At 49.9% G+C, this 17204-nt stretch overlaps 3 protein-coding genes across 3 annotated transcripts; all 3 read left to right on the top strand.

The window, feature by feature from the left end:
* Positions 1-658: 658 nt before the first annotated feature.
* Positions 659-8592, top strand: LOC124484390 (mucin-5AC-like; the record flags this gene model as incomplete). Its single annotated transcript, XM_047045291.1, has 11 exons — positions 659-692; positions 828-1600; positions 2150-2953; positions 3142-3292; positions 4046-4115; positions 5202-5264; positions 6132-6299; positions 6822-6884; positions 7428-7618; positions 8372-8441; positions 8547-8592. Coding segments are annotated over 11 exons (2433 nt in total), but the record flags the coding sequence as incomplete, so codon positions are not given.
* A 473-nt stretch (positions 8593-9065) lies between these two features.
* Positions 9066-12190, top strand: LOC124484388 (mucin-5AC-like; the record flags this gene model as incomplete). Its single annotated transcript, XM_047045289.1, has 3 exons — positions 9066-10669; positions 11324-11908; positions 11987-12190. Coding segments are annotated over exons 1-3 (2235 nt in total), but the record flags the coding sequence as incomplete, so codon positions are not given.
* Positions 12191-13385: 1195 nt separating this feature from the next.
* LOC124484387 (mucin-5AC-like) lies at positions 13386-16510 on the top strand (the record flags this gene model as incomplete). The annotated part of the gene is made up of 3 exons (XM_047045288.1): positions 13386-14989; positions 15605-16228; positions 16307-16510. Coding segments are annotated over exons 1-3 (2274 nt in total), but the record flags the coding sequence as incomplete, so codon positions are not given.
* Between the last annotated feature and the right edge of the window lie 694 nt (positions 16511-17204).

Below are 17204 nucleotides of genomic sequence, written 5' to 3'. Positions count from 1 at the left end.
AGATACTCCAACAACAACAGCTGCACCTACAACTACAACAGCGGCTCCATCAACAACGGCTGCTCCCACTACGACCACAGCTGCACTTACAACTACAACAGAGGCTCCATCAACAACAGCCACTCCTACCAAAACATCAGCTGCACCTATAATAGCAACAGAGGCTCAAACTACAACCACAGCTTCTCCCTCTGCAACCACAGCGCCCTCTACAACTACCACAGAGGATAAAACAACAACCACAGTTGCACCTACAATTACACCAGAGGCTTCAACGACAACCACAGTTTCTCCCTCTACTACCACAGCTTCTCCCACTACAACCAAAGGTGCACCTACAATTACACCAGAGGATCCAACAACCACCACAGCTGCTCCCACTACAACCACATCTGTGCCTACAACTACAACTGATGGCCAAACAACAACAGCTGCTCCCACTACAACAACAGCTGCAGCTCAAACTACAACAGAGGCTCCAACAACAACCACAGTTTCTCCCTCTACTACCACAGCTTCTCCCACTACCATCAAAGGTGCACCTACAATTACAACGGGTGCTCCCACTACAACCACAGCTGCACCTAAAACTACAACAGAGGCTCCAACAACAACAACGGCTCCTCAAAGTGCAACCACAGCTGCACCTAAAACTACAACAGAGGCTCCAACAACAACAACGGCTCCTCAAAGTGCAACCACAGCTGCACCTACAACTATAACAGAGGCTCCAATAACAACGGCTGCTCCCACTGCGACCACAGCTACACCTACAACTACCAGAGAGGCTCCAACAACAATCACATCTGCACCTACAACTACAACAGGTGCCCCCACTAAAACCACAGCTTCTCCCACGACTACCACAGCTGCTCCCACATCAACCACAGCTGCCCCTACAACTACCACAGAGGATCAAACAACAACCACAGCTGCAGCTACAACTACAACACAGGCTCCAACAACAACCACAGCTGCTCCCAATACAACCACAGCTAACCCAACAACTACAACAGAGGCTTCAACAACAACAGCTGCTCCTACTATGACCACAGCTGCACCTACAACTACCACAGCTGCTCCCATTACAACCACAGCCGCCCAAACAACTACCACAGACGCTCTACCTACAACAACAGCTGCACCTACAACTACAACAGGTTCTCCCACTACAACCAAAGCTGCACCTACAACTACAACAGGTTCTCCCACTTCGACCACAGCTGCACCTACAACTACAACAGAGGCTCGTAAAACAACGTCTGCTCCGACTACAACCACAGCTGCACTTACAACTACAACAGAGGCTCCAACAACAACAACGGCTGCTCCCACTAAGACCACAGCTACACCTACAACTGCAGCAGAGGCTCCGACAAGAACCACAACTGCACCTACAACTACAACAGGTAACCCCACTACAACCACAGCTGCACCTACAACCACAACAGTTGCTCCCACAACAACCACAGCTGCCCCTACAACTACCACAGAGGATCAAACAACAACCACAGCTGCAACTACAACTACAACAGAGGCTCCAACAACAACCACAGCTAACTCAACAACAACCAGAGCTGCAGCTACAACTACAACAGAGGCTCCAACAACAACCACAGTTTCTCCCACCACTACCAACGCTTCTCTCACTACAACCAAAGGTGCACCCACAATTACACCAGAGGATCCAACAACAACCACAGCTGCTCACACTACAACAACAGCTGTACCTACAACTACAACAGAGAATCCAACAACAACCACAGCTGCTCCCACTACAACAACAGCTGCACCTACAACTACAACAGAGGCTCCAACAACAACAACGTATGCTCCCATTATGACCACAGCTGCACCTACAACTACAACAGAGGCTCCAATAACAACGGCTGCTCCCACTGCGACCACAGCTACACCTACAACTACCACAGAGGCTCCAACAACAATCACAGCTGCACCTACAACTACAACAGGTGCCCCCACTAAAACCACAGCTTCTCCCACGACTACTACAGCTGCTCCCACATCAATCACAGCTGCCCCTACAACTACCACAGAGGATCAAACAACAACCACAGCTGCAGCTACAACTACAACACAGGCTCCAACAACAACCAGAGCTGCTCCCAATACAACCACAGCTAACCCAACAACTACAACAGAGGCTTCAACAACAACAGCTGCTCCTACTATGACCACAGCTGCACCTACAACTACCACAACTGCTCCCATTACAACAACAGCCGCCCAAACAACTACCACAGACGCTCTACCTACAACAACAGCTGCACCTACAACTACAACAGGTTCTACCGCTACAACCAAAGCTGCACCTACAACTACAACAGGTGCTCCCACTACAACCAAAGCTGCACCTACAATTACAACAGAGATTCCAACAACAGCAACAACGGCTGCTCCCACTTCGACCACAGCTGCACCTACAACTACAACAGAGGCTCGTAAAACAACGGCTGCTCCCACTGCGACCACAGCTACACCTACAACTGCAGCAGAGGCTCCGACAAGAACCACAACTGCACCTACAACTACAACAGGTGCCCCCACTACAACCACAGCTGCACCTACAACTACAACAGCTGCTCCCACAACAACCACAGCAGCCCCTACAACTACCACAGAGGATCAAACAACAACCACAGCTGCAACTACAACTACAACAGAAGCTCCAACAACAACCACAGTTTCTCCCACTACTACCAACGCTTCTCTCACTACAACCAAAGGTGCACCGACAATTACACCAGAGGATCCAATAACAACCACAGCTGCTCCCACTACAACAACAGCTGCACCTACAACTATCACAGAGGCTCCAAAAACAACCACAGTGGCACCTACAGCTACAAAAGCTTCTCCCACAACAACCACAGCTGCCCCTACAACTACCAGAGAGGATCAAACAACAACCACAGCTTCACCTACAACTACAACAGAGGCTCCAAATATAACCACAGCTGCACCTACTATTACAACAGAGGCTCCAACAACAACGGCTCCTCCCACTACGACCACAGCTGCTCCAACTACAAGCACAGCTTCTCCCACTACGACCACAGCTGCTCCAACTACAACCACAGCTACCCCTACAACTACTACAGAGAATCCAACAGCAACAAGAGCTTCTCCCACAACGACCACATCTGGTCCAACCACAACCACAGCTTCTCCCACTGCAACCACATTTGCACCTACAAATTCCCCAACAACTACCTCAGAGGCTCCAACAACAACAGCCGCTCCTACTACAACATCAACTGCACCTTTAATAGCAACAGAGTTTCCAACAACAACCACAGCTTCTCCCACTAAGACCACAGCTGCCCCTACAACTACCACAGACACTCCAACAACATCTGCAACTTCTCCCACTACAACCACAGCTACACCTACAACTACCAGAGAGGCTCCAACAACAATCACAGCTGCACCTACAACTACAACAGGTGCCCCCACTAAAACCACAGCTTCTCCCACGACTACCACAGCTGCTCCCACATCAACCACAGCTGCCCCTACAACTACCACAGAGGATCAAACAACAACCACAGCTGCAGCTACAACTACAACACAGGCTCCAACAACAACCACAGCTGCTCCCAATACAACCACAGCTAACCCAACAACTACAACAGAGGCTTCAACAACAACAGCTGCTCCTACTATGACCACAGCTGCACCTACAACTACCACAGCTGCTCCCATTACAACCACAGCCGCCCAAACAACTACCACAGACGCTCTACCTACAACAACAGCTGCACCTACAACTACAACAGGTTCTCCCACTACAACCAAAGCTGCACCTACAACTACAACAGGTGCTCCCACTACAACCAAAGCTGCACCTACAATTACAACAGAGATTCCAACAACAACAACAACGGCTGCTCCCACTTCGACCACAGCTGCACCTACAACTACAACAGAGGCTCGTAAAACAACGTCTGCTCCGACTACAACCACAGCTGCACTTACAACTACAACAGAGGCTCCAACAACAACAACGGCTGCTCCCACTAAGACCACAGCTACACCTACAACTGCAGCAGAGGCTCCGACAAGAACCACAACTGCACCTACAACTACAACAGGTAACCCCACTACAACCACAGCTGCACCTACAACCACAACAGTTGCTCCCACAACAACCACAGCTGCCCCTACAACTACCACAGAGGATCAAACAACAACCACAGCTGCAACTACAACTACAATAGAGGCTCCAACAACAACCACAGCTAACTCAACAACAACCAGAGCTGCAGCTACAACTACAACAGAGGCTCCAACAACAACCACAGTTTCTCCCACCACTACCAACGCTTCTCTCACTACAACCAAAGGTGCACCCACAATTACACCAGAGGATCCAACAACAACCACAGCTGCTCACACTACAACAACAGCTGTACCTACAACTACAACAGAGAATCCAACAACAACCACAGCTGCTCCCACTACAACAACAGCTGCACCTACAACTACAACAGAGGCTCCAACAACAACAACGTATGCTCCCATTATGACCACAGCTGCACCTACAACTACAACAGAGGCTCCAATAACAACGGCTGCTCCCACTGCGACCACAGCTACACCTACAACTACCACAGAGGCTCCAACAACAATCACAGCTGCACCTACAACTACAACAGGTGCCCCCACTAAAACCACAGCTTCTCCCACGACTACTACAGCTGCTCCCACATCAATCACAGCTGCCCCTACAACTACCACAGAGGATCAAACAACAACCACAGCTGCAGCTACAACTACAACACAGGCTCCAACAATAACCAGAGCTGCTCCCAATACAACCACAGCTAACCCAACAACTACAACAGAGGCTTCAACAACAACAGCTGCTCCTACTATGACCACAGCTGCACCTACAACTACCACAACTGCTCCCATTACAACAACAGCCGCCCAAACAACTACCACAGACGCTCTACCTACAACAACAGCTGCACCTACAACTACAACAGGTTCTACCGCTACAACCAAAGCTGCACCTACAACTACAACAGGTGCTCCCACTACAACCAAAGCTGCACCTACAATTACAACAGAGATTCCAACAACAGCAACAACGGCTGCTCCCACTTCGACCACAGCTACACCTACAACTACAACAGAGGCTCGTAAAACAACGGCTGCTCCCACTGCGACCACAGCTACACCTACAACTGCAGCAGAGGCTCCGACAAGAACCACAACTGCACCTACAACTACAACAGGTGCCCCCACTACAACCACAGCTGCACCTACAACTACAACAGCTGCTCCCACAACAACCACAGCAGCCCCTACAACTACCACAGAGGATCAAACAACAACCACAGCTGCAACTACAACTACAACAGAAGCTCCAACAACAACCACAGTTTCTCCCACTACTACCAACGCTTCTCTCACTACAACCAAAGGTGCACCGACAATTACACCAGAGGATCCAATAACAACCACAGCTGCTCCCACTACAACAACAGCTGCACCTACAACTATCACAGAGGCTCCAAAAACAACCACAGTGGCACCTACAGCTACAAAAGCTTCTCCCACAACAACCACAGCTGCCCCTACAACTACCAGAGAGGATCAAACAACAACCACAGCTTCACCTACAACTACAACAGAGGCTCCAAATATAACCACAGCTGCACCTACTATTACAACAGAGGCTCCAACAACAACGGCTCCTCCCACTACGACCACAGCTGCTCCAACTACAAGCACAGCTTCTCCCACTACGACCACAGCTGCTCCAACTACAACCACAGCTACCCCTACAACTACTACAGAGAATCCAACAGCAACAAGAGCTTCTCCCACAACGACCACATCTGGTCCAACCACAACCACAGCTTCTCCCACTGCAACCACATTTGCACCTACAAATTCCCCAACAACTACCTCAGAGGCTCCAACAACAACAGCCGCTCCTACTACAACATCAACTGCACCTTTAATAGCAACAGAGTTTCCAACAACAACCACAGCTTCTCCCACTAAGACCACAGCTGCCCCTACAACTACCACAGACACTCCAACAACATCTGCAACTTCTCCCACTACAACCACAGCTGCCCCTAAAAATACCACAGACACTCCAACAACATCCACAGTTTCTCCCACTACTACCACAGCCACCCCAACAACTACCACAGAGGCTCCAACAACAGCCACAGCTACTCCCAGTACAACCACAGCCGCCCCAACAACGACAACAGTCGCCCCTACTACAATCACAGCTGCACCTACAACTACAACAGGTGCCCCCACTAAAACCACAGCTTCTCCCACGACTACCACAGCTGCTCCCACATCAATCACAGCTGCCCCTACAACTACCACAGAGGATCAAACAACAACCACAGCTGCAGCTACAACTACAACACAGGCTCCAACAACAACCAGAGCTGCTCCCAATACAACCACAGCTAACCCAACAACTACAACAGAGGCTTCAACAACAACAGCTGCTCCTACTATGACCACAGCTGCACCTACAACTACCACAACTGCTCCCATTACAACAACAGCCGCCCAAACAACTACCACAGACGCTCTACCTACAACAACAGCTGCACCTACAACTACAACAGGTTCTACCGCTACAACCAAAGCTGCACCTACAACTACAACAGGTGCTCCCACTACAACCAAAGCTGCACCTACAATTACAACAGAGATTCCAACAACAGCAACAACGGCTGCTCCCACTTCGACCACAGCTTCACCTACAACTACAACAGAGGCTCGTAAAACAACGGCTGCTCCCACTGCGACCACAGCTACACCTACAACTGCAGCAGAGGCTCCGACAAGAACCACAACTGCACCTACAACTACAACAGGTGCCCCCACTACAACCACAGCTGCACCTACAACTACAACAGCTGCTCCCACAACAACCACAGCAGCCCCTACAACTACCACAGAGGATCAAACAACAACCACAGCTGCAACTACAACTACAACAGAAGCTCCAACAACAACCACAGTTTCTCCCACTACTACCAACGCTTCTCTCACTACAACTAAAGGTGCACCGACAATTACACCAGAGGATCCAATAACAACCACAGCTGCTCCCACTACAACAACAGCTGCACCTACAACTATCACAGAGGCTCCAAAAACAACCACAGTGGCACCTACAGCTACAAAAGCTTCTCCCACAACAACCACAGCTGCCCCTACAACTACCAGAGAGGATCAAACAACAACCACAGCTTCACCTACAACTACAACAGAGGCTCCAAATATAACCACAGCTGCACCTACTATTACAACAGAGGCTCCAACAACAACGGCTCCTCCCACTACGACCACAGCTGCTCCAACTACAAGCACAGCTTCTCCCACTACGACCACAGCTGCTCCAACTACAACCACAGCTACCCCTACAACTACTACAGAGAATCCAACAGCAACAAGAGCTTCTCCCACAACGACCACATCTGGTCCAACCACAACCACAGCTTCTCCCACTGCAACCACATTTGCACCTACAAATTCCCCAACAACTACCTCAGAGGCTCCAACAACAACAGCCGCTCCTACTACAACATCAACTGCACCTTTAATAGCAACAGAGTTTCCAACAACAACCACAGCTTCTCCCACTAAGACCACAGCTGCCCCTACAACTACCACAGACACTCCAACAACATCTGCAACTTCTCCCACTACAACCACAGCTACACCTACAACTACCAGAGAGGCTCCAACAACAATCACAGCTGCACCTACAACTACAACAGGTGCCCCCACTAAAACCACAGCTTCTCCCACGACTACCACAGCTGCTCCCACATCAACCACAGCTGCCCCTACAACTACCACAGAGGATCAAACAACAACCACAGCTGCAGCTACAACTACAACACAGGCTCCAACAACAACCACAGCTGCTCCCAATACAACCACAGCTAACCCAACAACTACAACAGAGGCTTCAACAACAACAGCTGCTCCTACTATGACCACAGCTGCACCTACAACTACCAAAGCTGCTCCCATTACAACCACAGCCGCCCAAACAACTACCACAGACGCTCTACCTACAACAACAGCTGCACCTACAACTACAACAGGTTCTCCCACTACAACCAAAGCTGCACCTACAACTACAACAGGTGCTCCCACTACAACCAAAGCTGCACCTACAATTACAACAGAGATTCCAACAACAACAACAACGGCTGCTCCCACTTCGACCACAGCTGCACCTACAACTACAACAGAGGCTCGTAAAACAACGTCTGCTCCGACTACAACCACAGCTGCACTTACAACTACAACAGAGGCTCCAACAACAACAACGGCTGCTCCCACTAAGACCACAGCTACACCTACAACTGCAGCAGAGGCTCCGACAAGAACCACAACTGCACCTACAACTACAACAGGTAACCCCACTACAACCACAGCTGCACCTACAACCACAACAGTTGCTCCCACAACAACCACAGCTGCCCCTACAACTACCACAGAGGATCAAACAACAACCACAGCTGCAACTACAACTACAATAGAGGCTCCAACAACAACCACAGCTAACTCAACAACAACCAGAGCTGCAGCTACAACTACAACAGAGGCTCCAACAACAACCACAGTTTCTCCCACCACTACCAACGCTTCTCTCACTACAACCAAAGGTGCACCCACAATTACACCAGAGGATCCAACAACAACCACAGCTGCTCACACTACAACAACAGCTGTACCTACAACTACAACAGAGAATCCAACAACAACCACAGCTGCTCCCACTACAACAACAGCTGCACCTACAACTACAACAGAGGCTCCAACAACAACAACGTATGCTCCCATTATGACCACAGCTGCACCTACAACTACAACAGAGGCTCCAATAACAACGGCTGCTCCCACTGCGACCACAGCTACACCTACAACTACCACAGAGGCTCCAACAACAATCACAGCTGCACCTACAACTACAACAGGTGCCCCCACTAAAACCACAGCTTCTCCCACGACTACTACAGCTGCTCCCACATCAATCACAGCTGCCCCTACAACTACCACAGAGGATCAAACAACAACCACAGCTGCAGCTACAACTACAACACAGGCTCCAACAATAACCAGAGCTGCTCCCAATACAACCACAGCTAACCCAACAACTACAACAGAGGCTTCAACAACAACAGCTGCTCCTACTATGACCACAGCTGCACCTACAACTACCACAACTGCTCCCATTACAACAACAGCCGCCCAAACAACTACCACAGACGCTCTACCTACAACAACAGCTGCACCTACAACTACAACAGGTTCTACCGCTACAACCAAAGCTGCACCTACAACTACAACAGGTGCTCCCACTACAACCAAAGCTGCACCTACAATTACAACAGAGATTCCAACAACAGCAACAACGGCTGCTCCCACTTCGACCACAGCTGCACCTACAACTACAACAGAGGCTCGTAAAACAACGGCTGCTCCCACTGCGACCACAGCTACACCTACAACTGCAGCAGAGGCTCCGACAAGAACCACAACTGCACCTACAACTACAACAGGTGCCCCCACTACAACCACAGCTGCACCTACAACTACAACAGCTGCTCCCACAACAACCACAGCAGCCCCTACAACTACCACAGAGGATCAAACAACAACCACAGCTGCAACTACAACTACAACAGAAGCTCCAACAACAACCACAGTTTCTCCCACTACTACCAACGCTTCTCTCACTACAACCAAAGGTGCACCGACAATTACACCAGAGGATCCAATAACAACCACAGCTGCTCCCACTACAACAACAGCTGCACCTACAACTATCACAGAGGCTCCAAAAACAACCACAGTGGCACCTACAGCTACAAAAGCTTCTCCCACAACAACCACAGCTGCCCCTACAACTACCAGAGAGGATCAAACAACAACCACAGCTTCACCTACAACTACAACAGAGGCTCCAAATATAACCACAGCTGCACCTACTGTTACAACAGAGGCTCCAACAACAACGGCTCCTCCCACTACGACCACAGCTGCTCCAACTACAAGCACAGCTTCTCCCACTACGACCACAGCTGCTCCAACTACAACCACAGCTACCCCTACAACTACTACAGAGAATCCAACAGCAACAAGAGCTTCTCCCACAACAACCACATCTGGTCCAACCACAACCACAGCTTCTCCCACTGCAACCACATTTGCACCTACAAATTCCCCAACAACTACCTCAGAGGCTCCAACAACAACAGCCGCTCCTACTACAACATCAACTGCACCTTTAATAGCAACAGAGTTTCCAACAACAACCACAGCTTCTCCCACTAAGACCACAGCTGCCCCTACAACTACCACAGACACTCCAACAACATCTGCAACTTCTCCCACTACAACCACAGCTGCCCCTAAAAATACCACAGACACTCCAACAACATCCACAGTTTCTCCCACTACTACCACAGCCACCCCAACAACTACCACAGAGGCTCCAACAACAGCCACAGCTACTCTCAGTACAACCACAGCCGCCCCAACAACGACAACAGTCGCCCCTACTACAATCACAGCTGCACCTACAACTACAACAGGTGCCCCCACTAAAACCACAGCTTCTCCCACGACTACCACAGCTGCTCCCACATCAATCACAGCTGCCCCTACAACTACCACAGAGGATCAAACAACAACCACAGCTGCAGCTACAACTACAACACAGGCTCCAACAACAACCAGAGCTGCTCCCAATACAACCACAGCTAACCCAACAACTACACTAGAGGCTTCAACAACAACAGCTGCTCCTACTATGACCACAGCTGCACCTACAACTACCACAACTGCTCCCATTACAACAACAGCCGCCCAAACAACTACCACAGACGCTCTACCTACAACAACAGCTGCACCTACAACTACAACAGGTTCTACCGCTACAACCAAAGCTGCACCTACAACTACAACAGGTGCTCCCACTACAACCAAAGCTGCACCTACAATTACAACAGAGATTCCAACAACAGCAACAACGGCTGCTCCCACTTCGACCACAGCTTCACCTACAACTACAACAGAGGCTCGTAAAACAACGGCTGCTCCCACTGCGACCACAGCTACACCTACAACTGCAGCAGAGGTTCCGACAAGAACCACAACTGCACCTACAACTACAACAGGTGCCCCCACTACAACCACAGCTGCACCTACAACTACAACAGCTGCTCCCACAACAACCACAGCAGCCCCTACAACTACCACAGAGGATCAAACAACAACCACAGCTGCAACTACAACTACAACAGAAGCTCCAACAACAACCACAGTTTCTCCCACTACTACCAACGCTTCTCTCACTACAACCAAAGGTGCACCGACAATTACACCAGAGGATCCAATAACAACCACAGCTGCTCCCACTACAACAACAGCTGCACCTACAACTATCACAGAGGCTCCAAAAACAACCACAGTGGCACCTACAGCTACAAAAGCTTCTCCCACAACAACCACAGCTGCCCCTACAACTACCAGAGAGGATCAAACAACAACCACAGCTTCACCTACAACTACAACAGAGGCTCCAAATATAACCACAGCTGCACCTACTATTACAACAGAGGCTCCAACAACAACGGCTCCTCCCACTACGACCACAGCTGCTCCAACTACAAGCACAGCTTCTCCCACTACGACCACAGCTGCTCCAACTACAACCACAGCTACCCCTACAACTACTACAGAGAATCCAACAGCAACAAGAGCTTCTCCCACAACGACCACATCTGGTCCAACCACAACCACAGCTTCTCCCACTGCAACCACATTTGCACCTACAAATTCCCCAACAACTACCTCAGAGGCTCCAACAACAACAGCCGCTCCTACTACAACATCAACTGCACCTTTAATAGCAACAGAGTTTCCAACAACAACCACAGCTTCTCCCACTAAGACCACAGCTGCCCCTACAACTACCACAGACACTCCAACAACATCTGCAACTTCTCCCACTACAACCACAGCTACACCTACAACTACCAGAGAGGCTCCAACAACAATCACAGCTGCACCTACAACTACAACAGGTGCCCCCACTAAAACCACAGCTTCTCCCACGACTACCACAGCTGCTCCCACATCAACCACAGCTGCCCCTACAACTACCACAGAGGATCAAACAACAACCACAGCTGCAGCTACAACTACAACACAGGCTCCAACAACAACCACAGCTGCTCCCAATACAACCACAGCTAACCCAACAACTACAACAGAGGCTTCAACAACAACAGCTGCTCCTACTATGACCACAGCTGCACCTACAACTACCACAGCTGCTCCCATTACAACCACAGCCGCCCAAACAACTACCACAGACGCTCTACCTACAACAACAGCTGCACCTACAACTACAACAGGTTCTCCCACTACAACCAAAGCTGCACCTACAACTACAACAGGTGCTCCCACTACAACCAAAGCTGCACCTACAATTACAACAGAGATTCCAACAACAACGGCTGCTCCCACTTCGACCACAGCTGCACCTACAACTACAACAGAGGCTCGTAAAACAACGTCTGCTCCGACTACAACCACAGCTGCACTTACAACTACAACAGAGGCTCCAACAACAACAACGGCTGCTCCCACTAAGACCACAGCTACACCTACAACTGCAGCAGAGGCTCCGACAAGAACCACAACTGCACCTACAACTACAACAGGTAACCCCACTACAACCACAGCTGCACCTACAACCACAACAGTTGCTCCCACAACAACCACAGCTGCCCCTACAACTACCACAGAGGATCAAACAACAACCACAGCTGCAACTACAACTACAATAGAGGCTCCAACAACAACCACAGCTAACTCAACAACAACCAGAGCTGCAGCTACAACTACAACAGAGGCTCCAACAACAACCACAGTTTCTCCCACCACTACCAACGCTTCTCTCACTACAACCAAAGGTGCACCCACAATTACACCAGAGGATCCAACAACAACCACAGCTGCTCACACTACAACAACAGCTGTACCTACAACTACAACAGAGAATCCAACAACAACCACAGCTGCTCCCACTACAACAACAGCTGCACCTACAACTACAACAGAGGCTCCAACAACAACAACGTATGCTCCCATTATGACCACAGCTGCACCTACAACTACAACAGAGGCTCCAATAACAACGGCTGCTCCCACTGCGACCACAGCTACACCTACAACTACCACAGAGGCTCCAACAACAATCACAGCTGCACCTACAACTACAACAGGTGCCCCCACTAAAACCACAGCTTCTCCCACGACTACTACAGCTGCTCCCACATCAATCACAGCTGCCCCTACAACTACCACAGAGGATCAAACAACAACCACAGCTGCAGCTACAACTACAACACAGGCTCCAACAATAACCAGAGCTGCTCCCAATACAACCACAGCTAACCCAACAACTACAACAGAGGCTTCAACAACAACAGCTGCTCCTACTATGACCACAGCTGCACCTACAACTACCACAACTGCTCCCATTACAACAACAGCCGCCCAAACAACTACCACAGACGCTCTACCTACAACAACAGCTGCACCTACAACTACAACAGGTTCTACCGCTACAACCAAAGCTGCACCTACAACTACAACAGGTGCTCCCACTACAACCAAAGCTGCACCTACAATTACAACAGAGATTCCAACAACAGCAACAACGGCTGCTCCCACTTCGACCACAGCTACACCTACAACTACAACAGAGGCTCGTAAAACAACGGCTGCTCCCACTGCGACCACAGCTACACCTACAACTGCAGCAGAGGCTCCGACAAGAACCACAACTGCACCTACAACTACAACAGGTGCCCCCACTACAACCACAGCTGCACCTACAACTACAACAGCTGCTCCCACAACAACCACAGCAGCCCCTACAACTACCACAGAGGATCAAACAACAACCACAGCTGCAACTACAACTACAACAGAAGCTCCAACAACAACCACAGTTTCTCCCACTACTACCAACGCTTCTCTCACTACAACCAAAGGTGCACCGACAATTACACCAGAGGATCCAATAACAACCACAGCTGCTCCCACTACAACAACAGCTGCACCTACAACTATCACAGAGGCTCCAAAAACAACCACAGTGGCACCTACAGCTACAAAAGCTTCTCCCACAACAACCACAGCTGCCCCTACAACTACCAGAGAGGATCAAACAACAACCACAGCTTCACCTACAACTACAACAGAGGCTCCAAATATAACCACAGCTGCACCTACTATTACAACAGAGGCTCCAACAACAACGGCTCCTCCCACTACGACCACAGCTGCTCCAACTACAAGCACAGCTTCTCCCACTACGACCACAGCTGCTCCAACTACAACCACAGCTACCCCTACAACTACTACAGAGAATCCAACAGCAACAAGAGCTTCTCCCACAACGACCACATCTGGTCCAACCACAACCACAGCTTCTCCCACTGCAACCACATTTGCACCTACAAATTCCCCAACAACTACCTCAGAGGCTCCAACAACAACAGCCGCTCCTACTACAACATCAACTGCACCTTTAATAGCAACAGAGTTTCCAACAACAACCACAGCTTCTCCCACTAAGACCACAGCTGCCCCTACAACTACCACAGACACTCCAACAACATCTGCAACTTCTCCCACTACAACCACAGCTGCCCCTAAAAATACCACAGACACTCCAACAACATCCACAGTTTCTCCCACTACTACCACAGCCACCCCAACAACTACCACAGAGGCTCCAACAACAGCCACAGCTACTCCCAGTACAACCACAGCCGCCCCAACAACGACAACAGTCGCCCCTACTACAATCACAGCTGCACCTACAACTACAACAGGTGCCCCCACTAAAACCACAGCTTCTCCCACGACTACCACAGCTGCTCCCACATCAATCACAGCTGCCCCTACAACTACCACAGAGGATCAAACAACAACCACAGCTGCAGCTACAACTACAACACAGGCTCCAACAACAACCAGAGCTGCTCCCAATACAACCACAGCTAACCCAACAACTACAACAGAGGCTTCAACAACAACAGCTGCTCCTACTATGACCACAGCTGCACCTACAACTACCACAACTGCTCCCATTACAACAACAGCCGCCCAAACAACTACCACAGACGCTCTACCTACAACAACAGCTGCACCTACAACTACAACAGGTTCTACCGCTACAACCAAAGCTGCACCTACAACTACAACAGGTGCTCCCACTACAACCAAAGCTGCACCTACAATTACAACAGAGATTCCAACAACAGCAACAACGGCTGCTCCCACTTCGACCACAGCTTCACCTACAACTACAACAGAGGCTCGTAAAACAACGGCTGCTCCCACTGCGACCACAGCTACACCTACAACTGCAGCAGAGGCTCCGACAAGAACCACAACTGCACCTACAACTACAACAGGTGCCCCCACTACAACCACAGCTGCACCTACAACTACAACAGCTGCTCCCACAACAACCACAGCAGCCCCTACAACTACCACAGAGGATCAAACAACAACCACAGCTGCAACTACAACTACAACAGAAGCTCCAACAACAACCACAGTTTCTCCCACTACTACCAACGCTTCTCTCACTACAACTAAAGGTGCACCGACAATTACACCAGAGGATCCAATAACAACCACAGCTGCTCCCACTACAACAACAGCTGCACCTACAACTATCACAGAGGCTCCAAAAACAACCACAGTGGCACCTACAGCTACAAAAGCTTCTCCCACAACAACCACAGCTGCCCCTACAACTACCAGAGAGGATCAAACAACAACCACAGCTTCACCTACAACTACAACAGAGGCTCCAAATATAACCACAGCTGCACCTACTATTACAACAGAGGCTCCAACAACAACGGCTCCTCCCACTACGACCACAGCTGCTCCAACTACAAGCACAGCTTCTCCCACTACGACCACAGCTGCTCCAACTACAACCACAGCTACCCCTACAACTACTACAGAGAATCCAACAGCAACAAGAGCTTCTCCCACAACGACCACATCTGGTCCAACCACAACCACAGCTTCTCCCACTGCAACCACATTTGCACCTACAAATTCCCCAACAACTACCTCAGAGGCTCCAACAACAACAGCCGCTCCTACTACAACATCAACTGCACCTTTAATAGCAACAGAGTTTCCAACAACAACCACAGCTTCTCCCACTAAGACCACAGCTGCCCCTACAACTACCACAGACACTCCAACAACATCTGCAACTTCTCCCACTACAACCACAGCTACACCTACAACTACCAGAGAGGCTCCAACAACAATCACAGCTGCACCTACAACTACAACAGGTGCCCCCACTAAAACCACAGCTTCTCCCACGACTACCACAGCTGCTCCCACATCAACCACAGCTGCCCCTACAACTACCACAGAGGATCAAACAACAACCACAGCTGCAGCTACAACTACAACACAGGCTCCAACAACAACCACAGCTGCTCCCAATACAACCACAGCTAACCCAACAACTACAACAGAGGCTTCAACAACAACAGCTGCTCCTACTATGACCACAGCTGCACCTACAACTACCACAGCTGCTCCCATTACAACCACAGCCGCCCAAACAACTACCACAGACGCTCTACCTACAACAACAGCTGCACCTACAACTACAACAGGTTCTCCCACTACAACCAAAGCTGCACCTACAACTACAACAGGTGCTCCCACTACAACCAAAGCTGCACCTACAATTACAACAGAGATTCCAACAACAACAACAACGGCTGCTCCCACTTCGACCACAGCTGCACCTACAACTACAACAGAGGCTCGTAAAACAACGTCTGCTCCGACTACAACCACAGCTGCACTTACAACTACAACAGAGGCTCCAACAACAACAACGGCTGCTCCCACTAAGACCACAGCTACACCTACAACTGCAGCAGAGGCTCCGACAAGAACCACAACTGCACCTACAACTACAACAGGTAACCCCACTACAACCACAGCTGCACCTACAACCACAACAGTTGCTCCCACAACAACCACAGCTGCCCCTACAACTACCACAGAGGATCAAACAACAACCACAGCTGCAACTACAA

Source organism: Hypomesus transpacificus, chromosome 22, assembly GCF_021917145.1.
Source record: "Hypomesus transpacificus isolate Combined female chromosome 22, fHypTra1, whole genome shotgun sequence".
Taxonomy (NCBI): domain Eukaryota; kingdom Metazoa; phylum Chordata; class Actinopteri; order Osmeriformes; family Osmeridae; genus Hypomesus; species Hypomesus transpacificus.
The sequence above is the reverse complement of the archived record's forward strand: the minus strand, read 5'-3'. Positions and strand labels throughout refer to the sequence as shown.